This window comes from Octopus sinensis, linkage group LG17 (assembly GCF_006345805.1).
Source record: "Octopus sinensis linkage group LG17, ASM634580v1, whole genome shotgun sequence".
Classification (NCBI taxonomy): Eukaryota; Metazoa; Mollusca; class Cephalopoda; order Octopoda; family Octopodidae; genus Octopus; species Octopus sinensis.
Window position 1 is genome coordinate 3670913 of NC_043013.1, and position 18976 is coordinate 3689888.

The following is an 18976-nucleotide window of genomic DNA, read 5'->3' on the forward strand; positions in this document are numbered from 1 at the left end:
TTGGTGTCATGCGACTGGCACCTGTGCCAGAGGCACATAAAAGTACCCATTACGCTCTCGGAATGGTTGGCATTAGGAAGGGCATTCAGCTGTAGAAACCATGCCAAATGAGACTGGAGTCTGGTGCAGCCCCTCACCTTACCAACCCTCGTCAAACTGTCCAAATCATATCAGCATGGACAATAGATGTTAAATGTTGATGATGTTTCTTTATTTCACTCTGTGTAATTTTATTGTTTTCCTATACTTATATAACTGAAGGAATTTTTTTAATCCTGTAAAATCCAGGTCTGTTGGTGAATCTCCTCAAATTTTCTCTACTCTCAAAATCAGTTGAGGATAGTTTGGTATAATTTTGTCTTTTTTTTTCAGCAGAAGGGAAACATTTGAAGTTAACTCTGAGAATTGATAGGGCATTTTCTGCCATACTTTTATGCTAGGTCTTAAGTTTTCTAGGTACAATGTAAAGCATATCATTTCCTTTCCAGAAAACAAGATGTTTTAATGCCTCTAGTTTTACTGGTGACTTGACAAAAACCAAGAGTTATCGGTTGAGGCACTATTATTCCATGTTCATTTGTTATGAATATTCTTATTTTGACAGTCATGTTACTATTATTTTTTCAAAATATATATGTAACTGTGTGTGTGTGTGTTTTACAGATTTATTGTTTTAGTAAATATTCTCTGTTTTTGCTTATTCAAATATCTGTAATACTTTGAAGCTATAAATGGCAAAATTATTTCAGAACATTTCTTTGTAATTCAAACTTTCAAGCAAATTTGATTTACTTAGTCATTGCAAAAAGTGTAATGTTTAAATGATCATACAGCCTCACTATTATCATGAATAGGTAAATAAAACAATATAAATACGCAAAAATAAATACCCAATTAAATAAATTAAATAATATAGGTGCAGGCATGGCTGTGTGGTAAGAAGCTTGCTTCCTAACCATGTGGTTCTGGGTTCACTCCCACTGTGTGACACCTTGGCCAAGTGTTTTCTACTGTAGCCTTGGCTAGACCAAAACCTTGTGAGTGGATTTGGTAGATGGAAACTGAAAAAAAACCCGTCATATATGTGTATGTTTGTTTCCCACCACTGCTTGACTACTGCTGTTATACTAAAAATATGCGTAGACCTATTCTTCCTAATTCTAAACTCATAGTTAATGTAATGTAGATTATCCTTAAAACCTATTTTGAAACATTTCCTCATTAAACTGGTTGATATTTTAGGGAGTCGGGGACAGTGTTATTAAGGTAATTTGGAAAGTTATTGATGTTAATTAAAAGTTGGATTTTCTATTGGAGTTAAATAATCCATTAAAGAGATTTAAGGTTACATATAAGGAATTTACTATTGGTAAATTCATGTCCCATGTTATCAAAAGACTAAGAGCTTTGGAAAAGACAATCATCTCCTTCTTAATCATGTCCATAGAACTAAAATACAGGAACTGCATCTACAGGGCGGTCTGAAAATTTTGTCACCACCTGTAAATATTGTTTTAATTTTCTATTATCAAAGAGAGGGTTTCATAAGAGCAATACCAAAATACCCAACAGTTGAAGGATGCTGTTTTGGCAGCCTTTGCAACAATCACCAAAGCACAGCTTCGTAAAATATCACACTGGTCATGGCACCGCATCATTTTGTACCACGAAAATGACGGCATTCATACAGGCCTTCTTGATGTGTGATAGTATCAGTATCAATGAAAGTGAATATACTAAAACCAGTACATGTGTTTGATATTATTATATTGTTCCTCTGTTGTTATTACTTTTCAGTGAGGAGTGACAAGACTTTCGGATCACCCTATAGATATTTCTTCTAAGAATATTTCCATTAGATGAACCTATTTGAAAACTGTTTTTAGAAAATAGATTAATTCATGAAAAGGGTGAAATGGCAAGTCTTTTATTTTGGAAAGCAACAACAAACTAAGAAGGAACAATAAAACTTTGGATTCCTCTGCCATCTGGGATGTGGTTATGTTCTATATGTAGAATAGGGTTAGGTAGGAACTGTGTACTTTGTACCAAATGTATACTATGGACACAAGAAATGCTGTAGTATCGTATGTAGGAATACTGAGAAGGACTTCAGAAGTAACAGATATACAAGAGTAGTTAACACCCAACTTTTATCTTTTACTTGTTCCAGCCGTGCTAGGGTACCACCTTGAAAAGTCTTTAGTTGAATGAATTGATCCCAGTACTTATTCTTTTTTGTTAAGCCTGGTACCTATCCTATCGGTCTCTTTTACTGAACTGCTAAGTAACAGGGACATAAATCACACCAACATTGATTGTCAAGCAGTGGTGGGGGACATAGACACAAAGGCACGCACACATATACGATGGGCTTCTTTCAATTTCCGTCTACCAAATCCACTTACAAGATTTTACTCAACCTGAGGCTATAGTAGAAGACACTTGTCCCAGTTGTTACACACTGGGACTGAACTTTGAACCATGTAGTTGGGAAGCAAGCTTTTTACCACACAGCCACACCTGCACCTATAAAATATAAAATATATTTCTAGAAGTAGATGAAAGTTTTTGTTACCTAGGTGATCTACTTAGCTGTGGAGTATCTGCTCCAAATGCAGAGTTGGCAGAGTAGAGTAGAGTGGAAACAATAAGATTCCCATGAAGTGAAGGGCAGATTGTAATAATGATTGTTTACAATATAATGTTTTATGATAGAGGATGTGGGAACATTAATGAAAAGTTTTCAATCTTATCTTGTTTTCTACTTCAGGTCATACATTGCATGAAGTATTTGTCTTGCGAGAAGGAAAATTTGAAAGAATACCTGACCTGGTGGTTTGGCCATGTAAGTTGGTTTTTTGTTTTTTAACATTCAATCTAAAATATGTCCAAGTACAATTGGAGACTAATATGAAGTATGTTAAGAAAATGTGAAAATGTTCAAAACGATATTTAAGCCTTGGGTTGTTTCTTCTCCTGTGTAGGAGCCATATTTATTCAATATTCATGTGAATATTTAAGCCAGTGGTTCCCAAACTTTTTAGAGTTACGACCCACTATTTATCACACCAGTTTATGACGACCCACTTAACCCTACTGAGTATCTTGATAGACGGCAGTTAATCAAAGCTAATGCGTAATTTTATAACTTTTTGCGACCCACTAAGATTCCGTTCGCGACTCATAGTTTGGGAACCACTGATTTAAGCGATATCCGTTCTCTACAATCCCAGTACCTTACAATATACCTTGCCAGCACCTTATAATAACTGAGGGCTGGTGAGCCAGAAGGCTGGACCAGGCTCCAATCTGATCTAGCAAAGTTTCTACTGGTGGATGCCCTTCCTAACGCCAACCACTCTGAGAGTGTAGTGGGTGCTATTTACATGCCACCGGCACGAGAACCAGTCATGCGGTACTGGCATTGACCACACTTGAATGGTGCTATTTATGTGCCACTGGCACGGGAGCCAGTCAGGTGGTGCTAGCAATGACTACGTTTGAATGGTTCTTTTTATGTGCTTCTGGCATGGGACCAGCCAGGTGGCACTGGCATCGACCATGCTCAAATGGTGCTTTTTATGTGTCACTGGCATGGGTGCTAATCAGGTGGTACTCTAATCAGGCCACACAATGACTCACTTAATTCAGCAGGTCTTCGCTAGCATAGTTTATTGCCCAATGATTAAAGGATACTCTTAAATGGGCCGGCTATGCTGCGCTGGCGTAGGCCATGGTTACAGTCTCACTTAGCTTGCTGGGTCTTCTCAAGCACAGCATATCTCCAATGGTCTCGGCCACTTGTAAGGCCCAACGTTTGAAGGTTGTGCTTCACTACCTCGTTCAATGTGAAGGCAAAAATCAAGAAGTAAACCTAGCAAAGACAAAAGTCTTTTTTCTTTTTTCAGGAAAGAATGCAAAACTCTCCTCCTATCTTTTAAGTAATTATGCTTGATATGCAGAAAGGGAGTTAGCAGGAGTACCAAATGGTGTACACATAAATTATGGGTGCACAAGAGGTGTAATGGGATTACAAACAAGCCGAAAGAAAAGGAAGACTTCTCATGTTGTTTGTTCCTTCTTGATCCATGCCTGGCTCATTAAGGCCTGTTTCCCGGTTTCCTTGGCGTATAGGTTCCCCACCTGGACGGGACGCCGGTCCATCGCAGGTGAGCTGCAAGATGCAGGAGGAAAGAGTGAGAGAAAGTTGTGGTGAAAGAGTCAGCAGAAGTTCGCCATTACCTTCTGCCAGAGCCGTGTGGAGCTTAGGTATTTCGCTCATAAACACACACATCGCTCGGTCTGAGATTCGAACTCGCGATCCCTCGACCGCGAGGCCGCTATTCTAACCACTAGGCCATGTGCCTTCACAAGACTTCTCATGTGGCAGATGCCCATGATTAGTTGCCAGCAAGAGCACACATGAAGTATTTTTTGCTGCTTTTGTTGATTCCCATGACTGTGTTGCTATCCAATTCCGTTATTATGAATTTGGTTTGGGAGCTTGAATCATAGTGAATCTTTCATTAACTGATTACATAACCACGGATGCTACTTTTATGGATGCATTACAGTTACTCCCTTGATAGAGCCTGGTGCTCCTAATCGTTGATCTAGGATCCCTCCACTTAGCATCAATATAAGAAGCACCATTGGCTCATTTGAGCTCCTCCACTACCTCTTCACAATCCAACATGCTGCAGTCCCATGACTTCACTATATTCCTGACCGGATGGCTAAACGAGTGCTATGCCTTGCCAGAGAGCAGCCTGTAACTATGCAGAGCACAGTTGTCACTCCATGAGTTATTTTCAAAATATCTGCATACCTTAACATCTGAAATAAATTATAATAAACTAGCACTATGACCTGGTGTTGCCGGGTCATAGTGCTAGTGCATGCATATACAGCTGCGTGCGTGCACACATACACGTGAGTACTGTCCAAATCTCCGACCAATCACATACAGCTTGCTGGCATTCAACTGGCATATCGAGTTTCGGGCAGTTTGGGTTTTGGATAGAAAATTCACAAAAAATTCACTTCTATTGATTTCTTAATGGCTTTACGGGGTGACTGGGGAAATGTAAAGATGTGCACGACCACCCTTGGACGGTTTTGAATGACCATAGAAAGTGTAAGCCCTCTAACTGAAAAATTGTGGATTTGTATAAAGGACACACACAGACAGACATTTTGCCGTTTATATATAGAGAGATACTCAGTTTGCTTCCTGCAAATAGTTAACAGCTTTTGTTACCTCGGTGATCTCATTAGCAGTAGAAATGGATATTCCAGAAGTCAGAGTGAATATGTGGTGGAAAAATTTCTGAGAGCTGTTACTTTCTGCTGGTAACAAAAGGATTCTTTCTCTGAGTAGAAGGCAGGTTTTTATGCTGCTTGTGTAAAGTGTGATGTTGTGTGGTAGTAAAACACAGGCATTGCATGTATTGAATGGGCAAAGACTGGAATGAAATGAGGTGAGTATACTTTGTTGGATGTAGAATGTTGCTATGCATGGATGATGTAGCACAAATGAGCTGAGGGAAAAGCAGTGTGTCAGAAGAATCGGAGATAGTGTGTGAAAGATAGAAGGCTGCTTGAGTGTGGAGATGTGATGTGTATGGAGGATGATATTTTGTTAAAGAAGTTGCCAAACAATCCAAATAGTAGGAACATGCAGAAGTGGAAGATCAAGAGAGACATGGGAATGAGTAGTGAAAGTTGGTTTCAAATTCTATATCTGTCTGCAGTCATCATCATCATCATCATCGTTTAGCGTCCGCTTTCCATGCTAGCATGGGTTGGACGGTTCAACTGGGGTCTGGGAAGCCAGAAGGCTGCACCAGGCCCATTCTGATCTGGCAGTGTTTCTATGGCTGGATGCCCTTCCTAATGCCAACCACTCCGTGAGTGTAGTGGGTGCTTTTTACGTGCCACCGGCACAGCTGCCAGACGGGGCTGGCAAACGGCCATGGTCGGATGGTGCTTTTTACGTGCCAAGTAGTCTGTAACAATGAATATGGCATCCAGTATATTAAATTATTAAAATTTTCAAGAAATGTATTACAATTTGGTATGTTGTCTTATATCATCTTACCTTATAGTTTGTTAGTTTTGGTATAATCTGCTTTCTCTGTTATCAGTAAGATATCAGTTTGATTTATTCTTGAGTTTAAAAAATTTAAGATTAAAATTTCTTTGCAGCATGCCATAGTGATGTTGTCAAAATTGTGGAGCTGGCTTGTCAGCATAAAGTAATGATTATTCCATTTGGAGGTAAGTACACTATAATTTTCTACATATGCTTGCTTATATTTCTCCTCTACCACCTAGTTTAATAGAGAGATTAGCACTAGATTTTTATCTTGGCTTTTGATGCCTTACATATTCCACCACCTGTGAAATTCTTTGGTTTGACATAAATCCATACCTTCTGCCATAAACTCAGAAAATTTTCTTATAATGACTTAAAACTTACAACTTTTTAATTTAGAGTGATAATCAAAATACATGACTGGTATTTATTGATCCCAGCAGGATAAAAAATAAAGCCACTCCTTGTGGGATTTCAACTTGGAATATAGCAGGAGGAAATGGATTTAACATCAATAATGATAAACTTTATTTATCATTAAAAAGATTACCCAAGATGGAACATTACCAAGCAGACTTATGGTGTGGTGTTGTATGTAACTTGTTTCATCAATGTAATGTGGTAGTCAAGTTTGTACATATACATAAAGAACAAAATATATAAGCCAGATATCTTGAATTAACAAATAATAAAACATTTATAGATTACTACAACTGCTGGACAACACTGCCATGAAAATAATATGTTAGAATTTCTTATTTTTACAAAGAGTGGTGACTGTGGTAGTTGGTTACTCTTTTATACGCTTTTACTTGTTTCAGTCATTTGACTGCGGCCATGCTGGAGCACCGCCTTTAATCGAGCAACTCGACCCCGGGACTTATTCTTTGTAAGCCCAGTACTTATTCTATCGGTCTCTTTGACCGCTAAGTGACGGGGACATAAACACACCAGCATCGGTTGTCAAGTGATGCTGGATGGGACAAACACAGACACAAACACACACGCACACACACACACACACACACACACATATATATATATATATATATATATATATATATATATATACATATACATATATACGACGGGCTTCTTTCAGTTTCCGTCTACCAAATCCACTCACAAGGCTTTGGTTGGCCCGAGGGTATAAGTAGAAGACACTTGTGCAAGGTGCCACGCAGTGGGACTGAACCCAGAACCATGTGGTTGGTAAACAAGCCACTTATCACACAGCCACTCCTGCGCCTATATGAAGAATATTTCAAAATCTTGTGATATTGAATTTATTTAGGATTTCTTAGTTTTCACCTATATTTTACTTACCTTTTGTTGTTCTCTGCTATTATACAAGCAAATTTTAAAGAAAGAGTGGAGCTTAGACAACTGTGAGTCATACCATGGCCGAATCATCACATTGTACATGATCTCCTCAAAGACATACATCATCTCGAAAGAATCCAGAAGCTGGCTACCCGCATGGTTCTTGGTCTCAAGAATTTGTCTTATGAAGAAAGGCTGAAGACGCTTGACCGTTATTCTCTAGAAAAACGAAGACGCCGTGGTGATCTCATTCTTGCTCACATCATAAGCGGAAAGTGTAACCTCTCGAAAGAGCTGTTCTTCACTCCTGCTCCAGAGCGTCGGCTGAGGGGTCACTCCGAAAAGCTCTATCTGCGACGATTTCATCTCAATTGAAGGAGAGGGGCTTTCTCTGTCCGGGTTGTGGATCCGTGGAATAAGCCGCTGGACGAGATAGTGAAGATGCCAACGACCACTCGGTTCAAAGTCTCCCTTGACCAGAAATGGTCTGAACTCTTTGCATGAACACCACCCTGTACATAACTCCATGTCCCCCTACATGGCCTTGCTTTTTGTTTTTTGAGCCAAAAAATTAACTTAACTTAACTATCATCAGTGTTTGGAGTCCCAGTGACTGTTAATTAATTTTATTAACTCTAAAAAGGTATTTGACAGCATTCATCTAGAGTCTCTGTGGAGCATTGTAAAACCTAAAGCATCTCAGAGCGGTACATCTCAACCTTTAGAAGCATTTGCTCTGTGAAGATAGAGAAATGGGAAAACTTAATATTTTGACATCCCTGGAGTTTTCCAGGGTTGCATCTTGTTGTCGTTCCCCCTCTTCCCCCTCCTCCTAATTGTGGTTTCATTATGAAAAACTAGTCTGCAGCAATGAATATGGCATCCAGTTGAAAGATTAGATGACATTAATATTCAGAGTCCAGATGTGAAGTGGTGAGAAAACCTTACTGAAAATGAATGCAAAGAAAACAAAGGTAACTGAGATTAGTCCAAGAACAGGGGATGCCACTTTGACAGCTGAAGATCAAACTGTTGAAGATGTAAGTCATTTTGTGTGAATGAATAATGATGGAAACACCGAAACTGCTGCCAAATGAAGAATCAGAAAAGCTTTTGCAGCATTTCAGTGAATGTACAAAATACGTTGCATGTATACACTGGACACCTTAATCAAGATTCACCTGTGCAAAGCAGTCTATAGCTACTTTGAAAACATTGTTTAGCTTTTAATTAGGTTAGTTAATTCATATATTGATGACAATTTGACCTGTTTCTTTGCACTTAGAGCTGTTAGACAGTGCATACTTGAAATGTAGATGAACTTAAGTATATTAAATAGTTTAGTTTTCTTGTAGTGTTTGTTGGAAAGAGAATTTTAGTGACAAGTATGCTAATTTGCTTTTGTGGTTGTGTGGTTAGAAGTTTGTTTCCCAACCACATGGTTCTGGGTTCAGTCCCACTGTGTGGTGCATTGGGCGAGTGCCCTCTACTTTAGCCCTGGGTCAACCAAAGCTTTGTGAGTGGATTTGGTAGATGGAAACTAAAAGAAGCATGTTTTATATATATATATATATAGATCTATGTGTGTATGTCTGCTCCCCTCCCTTTACTGCTTGACAACCAGTATTGTTGTGTTTATGTCCCTGCAACTTAGTGGTTCGGCAAAAGAAACATATAGAATAAGTACCAGGTTTAAAAAAAAAAACAAAGTACTGGGGTTGATTTACAGTTCTATATTTAAGAGATGAATAATTATGTACATTATTTACATTATTTACATTATATTCAATGGATATTTGTCCTCATCTTGTTTGTTATTAACACAATGTTTCAGCTGATATACCCTCCGGCCTTCTTCAGTTGTCTTGGGGAAATTTCGAACCGGGGTTCTCATTCCTAAGGTGTTTTTCGATGTTATTATTATTATTATTATTATTATTATTGTTCATGTCACTGCTTGGAATCAAACTCGGAATCTTCAGGTTAGTAGCCTGTACTCTTAACCACTACGCCATACCTTAGGAATGAGAATCCAGGTTCGAAATTCCCCCAAGACACCTGAAGAAGGCTGGAGGGTATATCAGCTGAAACATTGTCTTAACAACAAACAAGATGAGGACAAATATCCGTCAAATGTAAATAATGTAAATAATGAGGTTGATTTGTTTGAGTAAAATTCCTCATGGTGGTGACCCAGCATGGCTGCAGTCTAATGACTGAAAAAAGGTAAAAGATACTTACATAAAAGATACTTCCATGTTAGAAAGGGTTTTAATCAAAAAAATTTCAATTCTATTATTCTGTAAAATAATATTTGATTAGTTTAAATGTACACTAATGCATAAAAATAATTTTTGATTCCATTAAACATTCTAAAACACTATTAAATTTCATTCAATTTAAAAAAAGGTAAAATTGGACAGAACTTATGGGATGACCTGAGATAAATATATATATATATTATATATATATATATATATATTTAAAGCAGAATAATAAAAAAAGGTTCTTTGTACAGTATAATATATTTGAAAAATATACTTTCAAATATATATATATAATATATATATATATATATATATATATATATATATATTTATGTGTGTGTGTGTCTTTGAGTCTGTGTTTGTCTTCCACCACCATTGCTTGACCAATGGTGGTGTGTTTATGTTCCTATTATTTTGTGGTTCAGCAAAAGAGACTGATACAATAAGTACTAGGCTTGCAAAGAATAAGTCCTGGGGTCAGTTTCTTTGACTAAAACCCTTTAAAGTGATGCTCCTGCATGGCCACAATCAAATGATTGAAACATGTAAAAGAATGTGTTCAGTGAAAAGAGAAAAACGTGAAGTGTTAGCTGTTAGATAAGTAATAGTAGTCCTGCTTGACAAGGGCTGATCTGATTGAGCAGACGGATGTGCAAGACCATGTGAGCCTTGGCCAGCTCTAATTTTTTTTTTATATTTAGAACAAAGATCATACAATATCTCCTTCCTTTCTGAAAATAACAAGGTGTGATTTTAGGGAATTTGGTTTCTGTTTCTAGCAGGTTAAGTGATCACACAGACGTTTCTTCTTTGGCTTGTTTGTAATGGTAGTAGTTGTAAGTGATGGTAGTTTTTGTAGTAGAAGCAGCCTTAGTAGGAGTAGTAATAATAGTAGTAATAGTAGTAGTAGTAGTAACGGTGGTGGTGGCAGCAGCAGTAGTTTGAGCAATGATACTAGTCATTGTAATACCAACAGCAATAATAGTATTAATAATTGTTAGGTAAATGAAAATGCAGTTTTACATGACTATGTTAATCTAACAGCTTTATGTATATTGTTTCAATTCTTCATTTAGGTGGCACCAGTGTCTCTGGGGCCCTGGAATGTCCTGCTTCTGAGAAACGAGTCATTATCTCTGTTGATACATCACGAATGGTAAGAAATTCCACTACACTATATTGTTTTTCTGTTTTTGTCTTGCTATGAACTTTGGCAAGTATTCCGTGTACTTCTGTGAGTTTCAGTTAAGATTTGGCATAATTTAACCCTTTAAGCATTCAAACAGGCCATATCCGGCCCAAATATTTGATGTATTTTATGTTCAAACAGGCCAGATCCAGCCTCTCACACCTACCCTACAGTGTCATTCTAAACATAGACAATCACATCATCAAAATCACGAAGCTATGAGATAATGCAGAATTAATTTGAAATAATGTGGATAAATAAGCATTACAATTGATGAATTAATGTGAATGCTAAAGGGTGAAGCCAGCAGTTTGTAATAATGTTTGTTTTGAAAATCTGCTTGTAATATCTTGTAAGACTCTTCCCTGGTTCCTCACAGCTTGTGTGTTTTGTAAAACTCTGTATTGTCCTGGTTTTATCCCACATCTATTCTTATAGATATTCAATATCTAGAACATAGGTTTAGCCTTCTGTATATTCCCCTAACACACTGTGGGTTAAGACTCGACTACAGATCTGTTGAAACTGGTTTCTAATGATGATGTTTCTTGTATTGATTTACTCATGACATTAGCTGTTGTTTTTGCATCCATCAGTTGCCAGTTTCATCAAGCATAAGCTTTGTTATCATTATTACTATTATTGTTATTGCAAGCTGGCAGAGTCATTAGCATGCCAGGAGAAATACTTTGTGGCATTTCATCTGTCTTTACATTCTGAGTTCAAATTCCACCAAAGTTGACTTTGCCTTTCACCCTTTCAGGGTTGATGAAATAAGTACCAGTTAAACACTGGGGTCAATGAAATTGACTGGTCCTCTCCCTTAATATTTCAGGCCTTGTGCCTGTGGTAGAAAGGATTATTATTATTATCATTTAACGGCTTAAGAAATTTGGGTTAAAAGAAAATATCTTCAAATTAAAGAAGTCTGGTCAGCCCACTTCTGACAAACTTATTTAATGGCGGTGCTCCAGTATGGCCACAGTCATTGGACTGAAACATATAAAAGAATAAAAGAAAGAATACCAAACCAAAAGTGGCATAACTTGGGTGTTTGAGTTGTAATTTTATAGGTTGAAAATAGTGGAACGTTTTCCTTGGCAATGAGTTTGAATATCTTAATAAGGACTTCTACACTGTCTATTAAATAATAATAATAATAATAATAATGAAATTATTGTATACAGTACTCAGGTGCACCACAACTTGTCAGAAAGTGCATATAAAAAGTATATGCAGTAATGTAGAAATGTCTGGAAAGCGAACAATGTATGAGTCAGATACATGCTTGTGTGTGTATGGAGGGGAGAAAATCAAGTGTAGTGTTGGCGAATCTCAGAAAGCATGGAAGTTTTGAAGGATGCAGTGCTCCGACAACTAACAACTGATGCCGGCAGTTTGTTCCATGCTTCAGCAACTCTCAGCATGAAAAAATGTTTCCTGAAGTCATGGGAGCTGTGCTGTTTTCTTACTTTGTAAATATGTCCACGGGAGTTAGATGGGTGGAGTTTGAAAAGGTGCTCAGTGTTATTGTTTGTAAGAAGGTTGATAATTTTATGGGTGTCGGCCAAGTCAGCTGCCAGACGTCGGAGTTTCAATGTGTCCATGCCCAGGGAAGTAAGGCGTTCAGGATATGGCAAATGCCTGATGGAGGGTATTCTGTTGGTTGCACGTCGCTGAACAGCTTCCAGACGATTGATATCCTGGGCAAGATAGGGGTTCCAGACCGGTGATGCAAATTCCAGGTGAGGTCTTACCATAGCTATATAAAGCCGCAGATAGATAGCCGGAGAGCGTAAGAGCCATGTTTATTTGGGGCTGTAAGATTTGTTGTGGAACCATAGCAGTGTCTGCTTTAACCCTTTAGCATTCAGGTTACTCCCAAATATAAATATGCTTATTTTCCACATTGTTTTGAATTAGCCATACATTATCTTGCAGCTTCAAAATTTCAGTGATATGATTGTTTATTCTTAGAATGACATTGTAGGGCAGGTGTGAGAAGCCAGATGTGCTCAGTTCGAATATAAAGAAGGTACAATATTTAGGCTGAATGTGGCTGGTTTAAATGCTGAAAGGTTAAACATCTATTAAAGTTGTATGAAGTGAAGGGAGACGCTGATAAATAATCAGATGGAGAGATTTAAAAAGGTTTACATTGAATAAGATGCAGACTGACCATAATTTCGCCCTTCATCATTTAAACTGGCCATATCCAGCCTAAATATTCTACCTGTTTTATGTTCAAACTGTCCAGATCTGGTTCTTCACCCTACAGTATCATCACTTCACAAATAAACAATCACATCATTGAAATTTCAAAGTTATGAAATAATGCATGATTACTTTAAAATGATGTGAATGCATAAGAATTATATTCGAGAGAAGTAACCCCTGAATGCCAAAGAGTTGAAGAATGGAGGAAAATATTTTAAAAAATTTTATACAATGTTATTTAAATATTTAAATACTTATATTTCCGTCATGTTCACTTTGAGAAGGGAAACTAAATCACTTTTCTTTGCAGAATAAAATTTTGTGGATTGACGAGGAGAATCTGACAGTATGTGCTGAGAGTGGTATTGTTGGACAGGATTTGGAAAGAAGAGTGAGTTGACTTAAAATACTTTAATGAACTCTTTCATCATCATCATCATCATCATCATCATCCCACCTGCCCACATCAGTGAAACAGTTCTAGAAGTGCTGTGTCCCACCCACACATAACAAGAAAACTCCTCACACACCCTACCACTACAAACCAAACTACATCTTCTCTCTTCCTCTCATTTCCACTTCATGCTCTATGCCTACCTACCACTCCCCAATCCTGTCCTCTTGGCCCTGTCTCACTGTATCATTGCTATCCACTAGCCCTTGACCTGTGTGTTCCACTCACATGTAACAAGAAAACTTTTCACACACCCTACCCCAACAGACCAATCTACATATCTCCATCTCTTCTCTTCCTCACATTACTTCCAGCTCTATATATACCCAGGTTTTCACCACTCACTTCTCCTCTGTACTCTCTAATCACGCCACCATCTATATCTCTCTCTGCTTTTACTTGACCATCCCATTTATATTCTGATCCCCATCCCTTGTGAATATGCCTGGCATTTTGCCACTGTCTCTATCCTGCTTTCTCCCACTCTCTCTCTCTCCTTCTGCACTTCCCTCAGGTTGGGTAATCATGCATCTCCTTTGCAGCAGCACACCTGTTTCTGTCTTCATTCCTGATCTCTCTCTCTTTCTCTCCAGTTGTGTAAACTTCTACCACCTCTAGAGTAAGATACCTGTTTCTGTCTCACTATAACCTTTCATCATCTGACCCAAGATCACCTCCTCCAATGTCCCCTCCTCTCTTAAAAGATTTTTGTCTTGCAAGTTACTTGGTGACCCTATCAATGCAGGTGCCACTTAAAAAGCATCCAGTCCACAGTATAAAGTAGTTGGCATTTGGAAGGGCATCCAACTGTAAAAACTTTGCCAAAACTGACCTCGCCTGTGCTTGTGCCACATAAAAAGCACTAAGTCCACTCTGCTGGGTGGTTGGTGTTAGGAAGGGCATCCAGCTGTAAAATCCTGCCAAAACAGTCACAGAAGTCTGGTGCAGGCTTCTGCCTGGCTGACTTCTGTCAAACCATCCCACCTATGACAGCATGGAGGGTGGACGTTAAATGATGGTGATGATGAATTAATGATTTATTACTTTGTTGCTAATTGTGTGTTATATTGTGGACAAAGCACTAAATGTCTTTATCTTAGCTAGCAGTAATAGATAAAATCTGAAAAAGAATTACTACTGAAATGTACTTTATTAAAGTTTATTTATATGTTTAAAACATGATCTTGCTGTTGAATGAAACTTAGAGAATATTTTCTGTAACATGAATCAAATTGATTGTGCTGTTTTGAACTTGTTAGAGTTTTTACATGAAACCAGAATAGGCGAGATGAGTTTTGGCATGGTTTTTACGGCTGGATGCCCTTCCAAATGCCAACCACTTTACAGTGTGGATTGGACGTTTTTTATGTGGCACCAGCACTGGTAGGGTCACCAAGTAACTTTTAATGTTGCTTATTATTGTTGAGTTTTAATGTTGCTTCTTATTATTATTTCAGTTGGCTGAGAAAGGGTATTGCACAGGCCATGAGCCTGACTCAATGGAGTTCAGTTCCCTAGGAGGCTGGATAGCCACCAGGGCATCTGGGATGAAGAAAAATATTTATGGAAATATAGAAGATTTGGTAAGTAAAATAAGAGTTTTTGTGAAAGTTTTAGGGTGGTTTAGGCACAGGTGTAGCTGTGTGGTAAGAAGTTTGCTACACAGCCACATGGTTCTGGGTTCAGTCCCACAACATGACACCTTGTGTATTTGTCTTTTATAGTCCTGGGTTGACCAAAGCCTTGTGATTGGATTTGGTAGGCAGAAACTGAATGAAGTCCGTTTTATATATATATGTGTGTGTGTGTGTGTTTACATCCATGTAACTTAGCGGTTTAGCAAACGAGATTGATTCAGTAAGCACCAGACTTAAAAACAATAAGTACTGGGGGTGGGGTTGGGTCAATTCATTTGACTAAAGATTCTTCAAGGCAGTGCCCCAGCATGGCCACAGTCTAATGACTGAAATGAGTAAAACATAAAAGAATCTCAGTTCAATCATCTTTGGTAAATAGATCTAAATCTTGTAAGAAATGACTCCTGTAATGATGTCTTGCCCAGAAAGCAGTTCATCTGCCATTTATGTTACTCTACTGAATGGGTTATGAAACAGTTTATCAAGTGTTGTAGTTCATGGTACCATTATTATTTCTCTTTATTTTTATAAATGTTTATAAATGTAGTCAGATATGGTCTGGAGCTGTACATTGTTATTTACTAGAGTATTTACTTATACTTGAACACAGTTGATCAGATATCATTATGCATGACATTAAAAAGAAAGAGATTTCTTCATAAAAGACTACCACCTGTGTCACCTCTTGTGAAAGGTAGGAGAGTCCAGTTTGCTGGACATTGTTGTAGAGCTGAAAACAAGGCAATTTCTACTCTTCTCCTCTGGAAGCCATCTACTCACAATACCAGAGGGTGCACACTCTTCTACCCTGATGTAATCTCCAGGGATACAGGCATCCAGCAACAGGACCTCCCTAATGCTATGATGGACCGTGAAGTCTGGCGTAGCATGGTAAATTCCATTGTCTCGACCACGGTCGAACAATGATGATGATGTTATTTACTGATCTCAGTAGTATATGCTGCACTTGGTAGTGCAGTGAAAGAAATAAGACTACTGAATTAAAGTAACAACAACAACAACAACAATAATAATAATCCTTTCTACTGTAGGCACAAGGCCTGAAATTTGTGGGGAGGATGCTAGTTGATTAGATTGACCCAGTACTCAACTGGTATTTATTTTATTGACCCTGAAAAGATGAAAGGCAAAGTCAACCTTGGTGGAATTTGAATTTGGCAGGGAGCTGAATAATGATAAATCTCAGAGCGAGTTATAAACAGTAGCTACAACACATCGTGACGTATATTTGCCATTGAAATATGGCTAACCCCTAAGGGTGGATGCTACTGTAGTTTGTAGCCCCAGGAGGCCACTGCCTCCAGCTGGCTATAGACACACTAGCCAGCTGGAGGCAGTGGCCTCCTGGGGCTACAAACCACAGTAGCATCCACCCTTAGGGGTTAGCCATATTTCAATGGCAAATATACGTCATGAATAATTATAATTATGATAAAAATATGCTGTACGTGAGAAGACCAGGCAGGACAAGTGAGCCCAGCCCACTTATGCATGCCTTTCCTCCCTTGGACACACAAAGACCTGTTGAGGCAAGCGAAGTCGATATCGAACCTCATCCGACGACAGGCACCTATGCCAACCCCCACTTTGCTTGCGAAGACCTGTTGGGGCAAGTGAAATCGGAATCGAAATTGAACCAATCCTATGACTGGCACCCGGCAGATGCCAGGACCCCTGGACTGGAGATACGTAAAAAGCACTATCCGAATCGTGGCCGAAGCCAGCGCCGCCTCGACTGGCTTCCGTGTCGGTGGCACGTAAAAAGCACCATCCGAATCGTGGCCGAAGCCAGCCTCGCCTGGCACCTGTGCAGGTGGCACGTAAAAAGCACCCACTACACTCACGGAGTGGTTGGCGTTAGGAAGGGCATCCAGCTGTAGAAACACTGCCAGATCAGACTGGGCCTGGTGCAGCCTTCTGGCTTCACAGATCCCCGGTCGAACGTCCAACCCATGCTAGCATGGAAAGCGGACGCTAAACAATGATGATGATGATGATGATAAAACACAAACATCAGAAAAGTGGTGCAATCATGTAGAAGAAAAAACTCTAAAGGAATCTGGTAAACCTAAAATTCTACTGGGTTTTGTCATAAATCGAATACTTGAATACAGTTGATCAGATGTCATTTTGCATGACATTAAAAAAAGAAAGAGATTTCTTCATAAAAGACTTTGTAATTCGTTCAGACAAAGAAGTGTAAAAGATCCTAAACCACACTGAATTACAAGTAGGGATGGTTAGGTTAAGGTTAATTTTTTTGGCTCAAAAAGCAAAAAGCAAGGCTATGTAGGGGGACTTGGAGTTATGTACAGAGTGGGCGTTCATACGAAGAGTTCAGGCCATTTCTGGTCAAGAGAGACTTTGAACCGAGCGGTCGTCGGCATCTTCACCATCTCGTCTGGCAGCTTATTCCACGGATCTGCAACCCGGATGGAGAAAGCCCCTCTCATTTGATTGAGATGAAATCGTCGCAGATAGAGCTTTTCGGAGTGACCCCGCAGCTGACACTCTGGAACAAGAGTGAAGAACAGCTCTTTCGAGAGGTTACACTTTCCGCTTATGACGTTGTGAGCAAGAATGAGATCACGGCGTCTTCAGCCTTTCTTCATAAGACAAATGCTTGAGACCAAGAACCATGCGCGTAGCCAGCTTCTGAACTCTTTCGAGATGATGTATGACTTTGAGGAGATAAGGAGAAGAGGCTTGAATCCCGTACTCCACTATGGGTCTCACCAGCGTGACATAGAGTGGTAGGAATATGGCTGCTGTGAGCATTCCGAATGACCGTCGAATCAAAAACAGAACTCCGCGTGCTTTGTTGGCAGCACGGACGCACTGAGCCGAAGGCGAAGATATCAAAGTAGGGGCAGTGTTCAGTAATGAAAGTGCTTGTTGTACCAGTTATTATCAAAGCATGAGGTTCATTTTGAATCATTGGGTATCAAGACAGATATGGGAGTGTTCCATAAATTTTTTTCTTTGGAACAGCTCATGTTCTTGGGAAAGTACTTCTTCCAGTTTCAGGTTTTTTGTTAACATTTGGCAGTTAGCATGGAAAAAAACAACACAAATCAGTATTTTATGTCCTTACTGAGCAATGATATGAAATAGTAATAATAGTTTCGAATTTTGGCACAAGGCCAGCAATTTCGAGGGAATTAGGTAAGTTGATTACATCGACCCCAGTGTTAAACTGGTATTTATTTTATTGGCCCTGAAAGGTTGAAAGGCAAAGTTGATCTTGGTGGAATTTGAACTCAATGTAAAGACAGATGAGATGCTGCTAAGCATTTTGCCCAGCATGCTAACAATTCTGTCAGTTCACTGCCTTAAATGAAATAATAATAATAATAATAATGATGATGATGATGATTCTTTTCCTCTCCTGTCCGCCTTCACTACTTTGGCATAAAACTAGCAAAGTTGAGGGAAGAGGAAGCTGATTACATTGACCCCAGTGCTGAACTGATACTTATGTTATCAACCTCCAAAAGGCAGTCGACCCCATAGAATTTGAACTCAGAACGTAATGAGCTGGAAGAAGTACCATTCAGCATCATCTTATCTGATGTAATGATTCTGTCAGCTCAATTGTTTTAAAATTTGGTACAAAACAGCAATTTTTAGGAGAAGAGGGTTAGTTGATTACATTGACCCTAGTACTTAACCCTTTTATTACCGTATTTATTTGAGATGCTCTGTATTTCTTTCAATTATTTTAAATATAACAAAGAATTTAGTAAAATAACTTAGTTACCATTAAGT

The 18976-nt window shown here is 38.8% G+C and overlaps 1 protein-coding gene across 1 annotated transcript in view; it reads left to right on the forward strand.

The window, feature by feature from the left end:
* Positions 1–18976, forward strand: part of LOC115220994 (alkyldihydroxyacetonephosphate synthase, peroxisomal) — a 70937-nt gene that overhangs the window by 18117 nt on the left and 33844 nt on the right. Inside the window, exons 5-9 of the mRNA XM_029791212.2 lie at positions 2774–2848; positions 6211–6282; positions 10767–10846; positions 13407–13487; positions 15008–15133. Of these exons, the coding sequence (XP_029647072.1) occupies positions 2774–2848; positions 6211–6282; positions 10767–10846; positions 13407–13487; positions 15008–15133 (434 nt within the window). The remainder of the gene's footprint in view (positions 1–2773; positions 2849–6210; positions 6283–10766; positions 10847–13406; positions 13488–15007; positions 15134–18976) is intronic.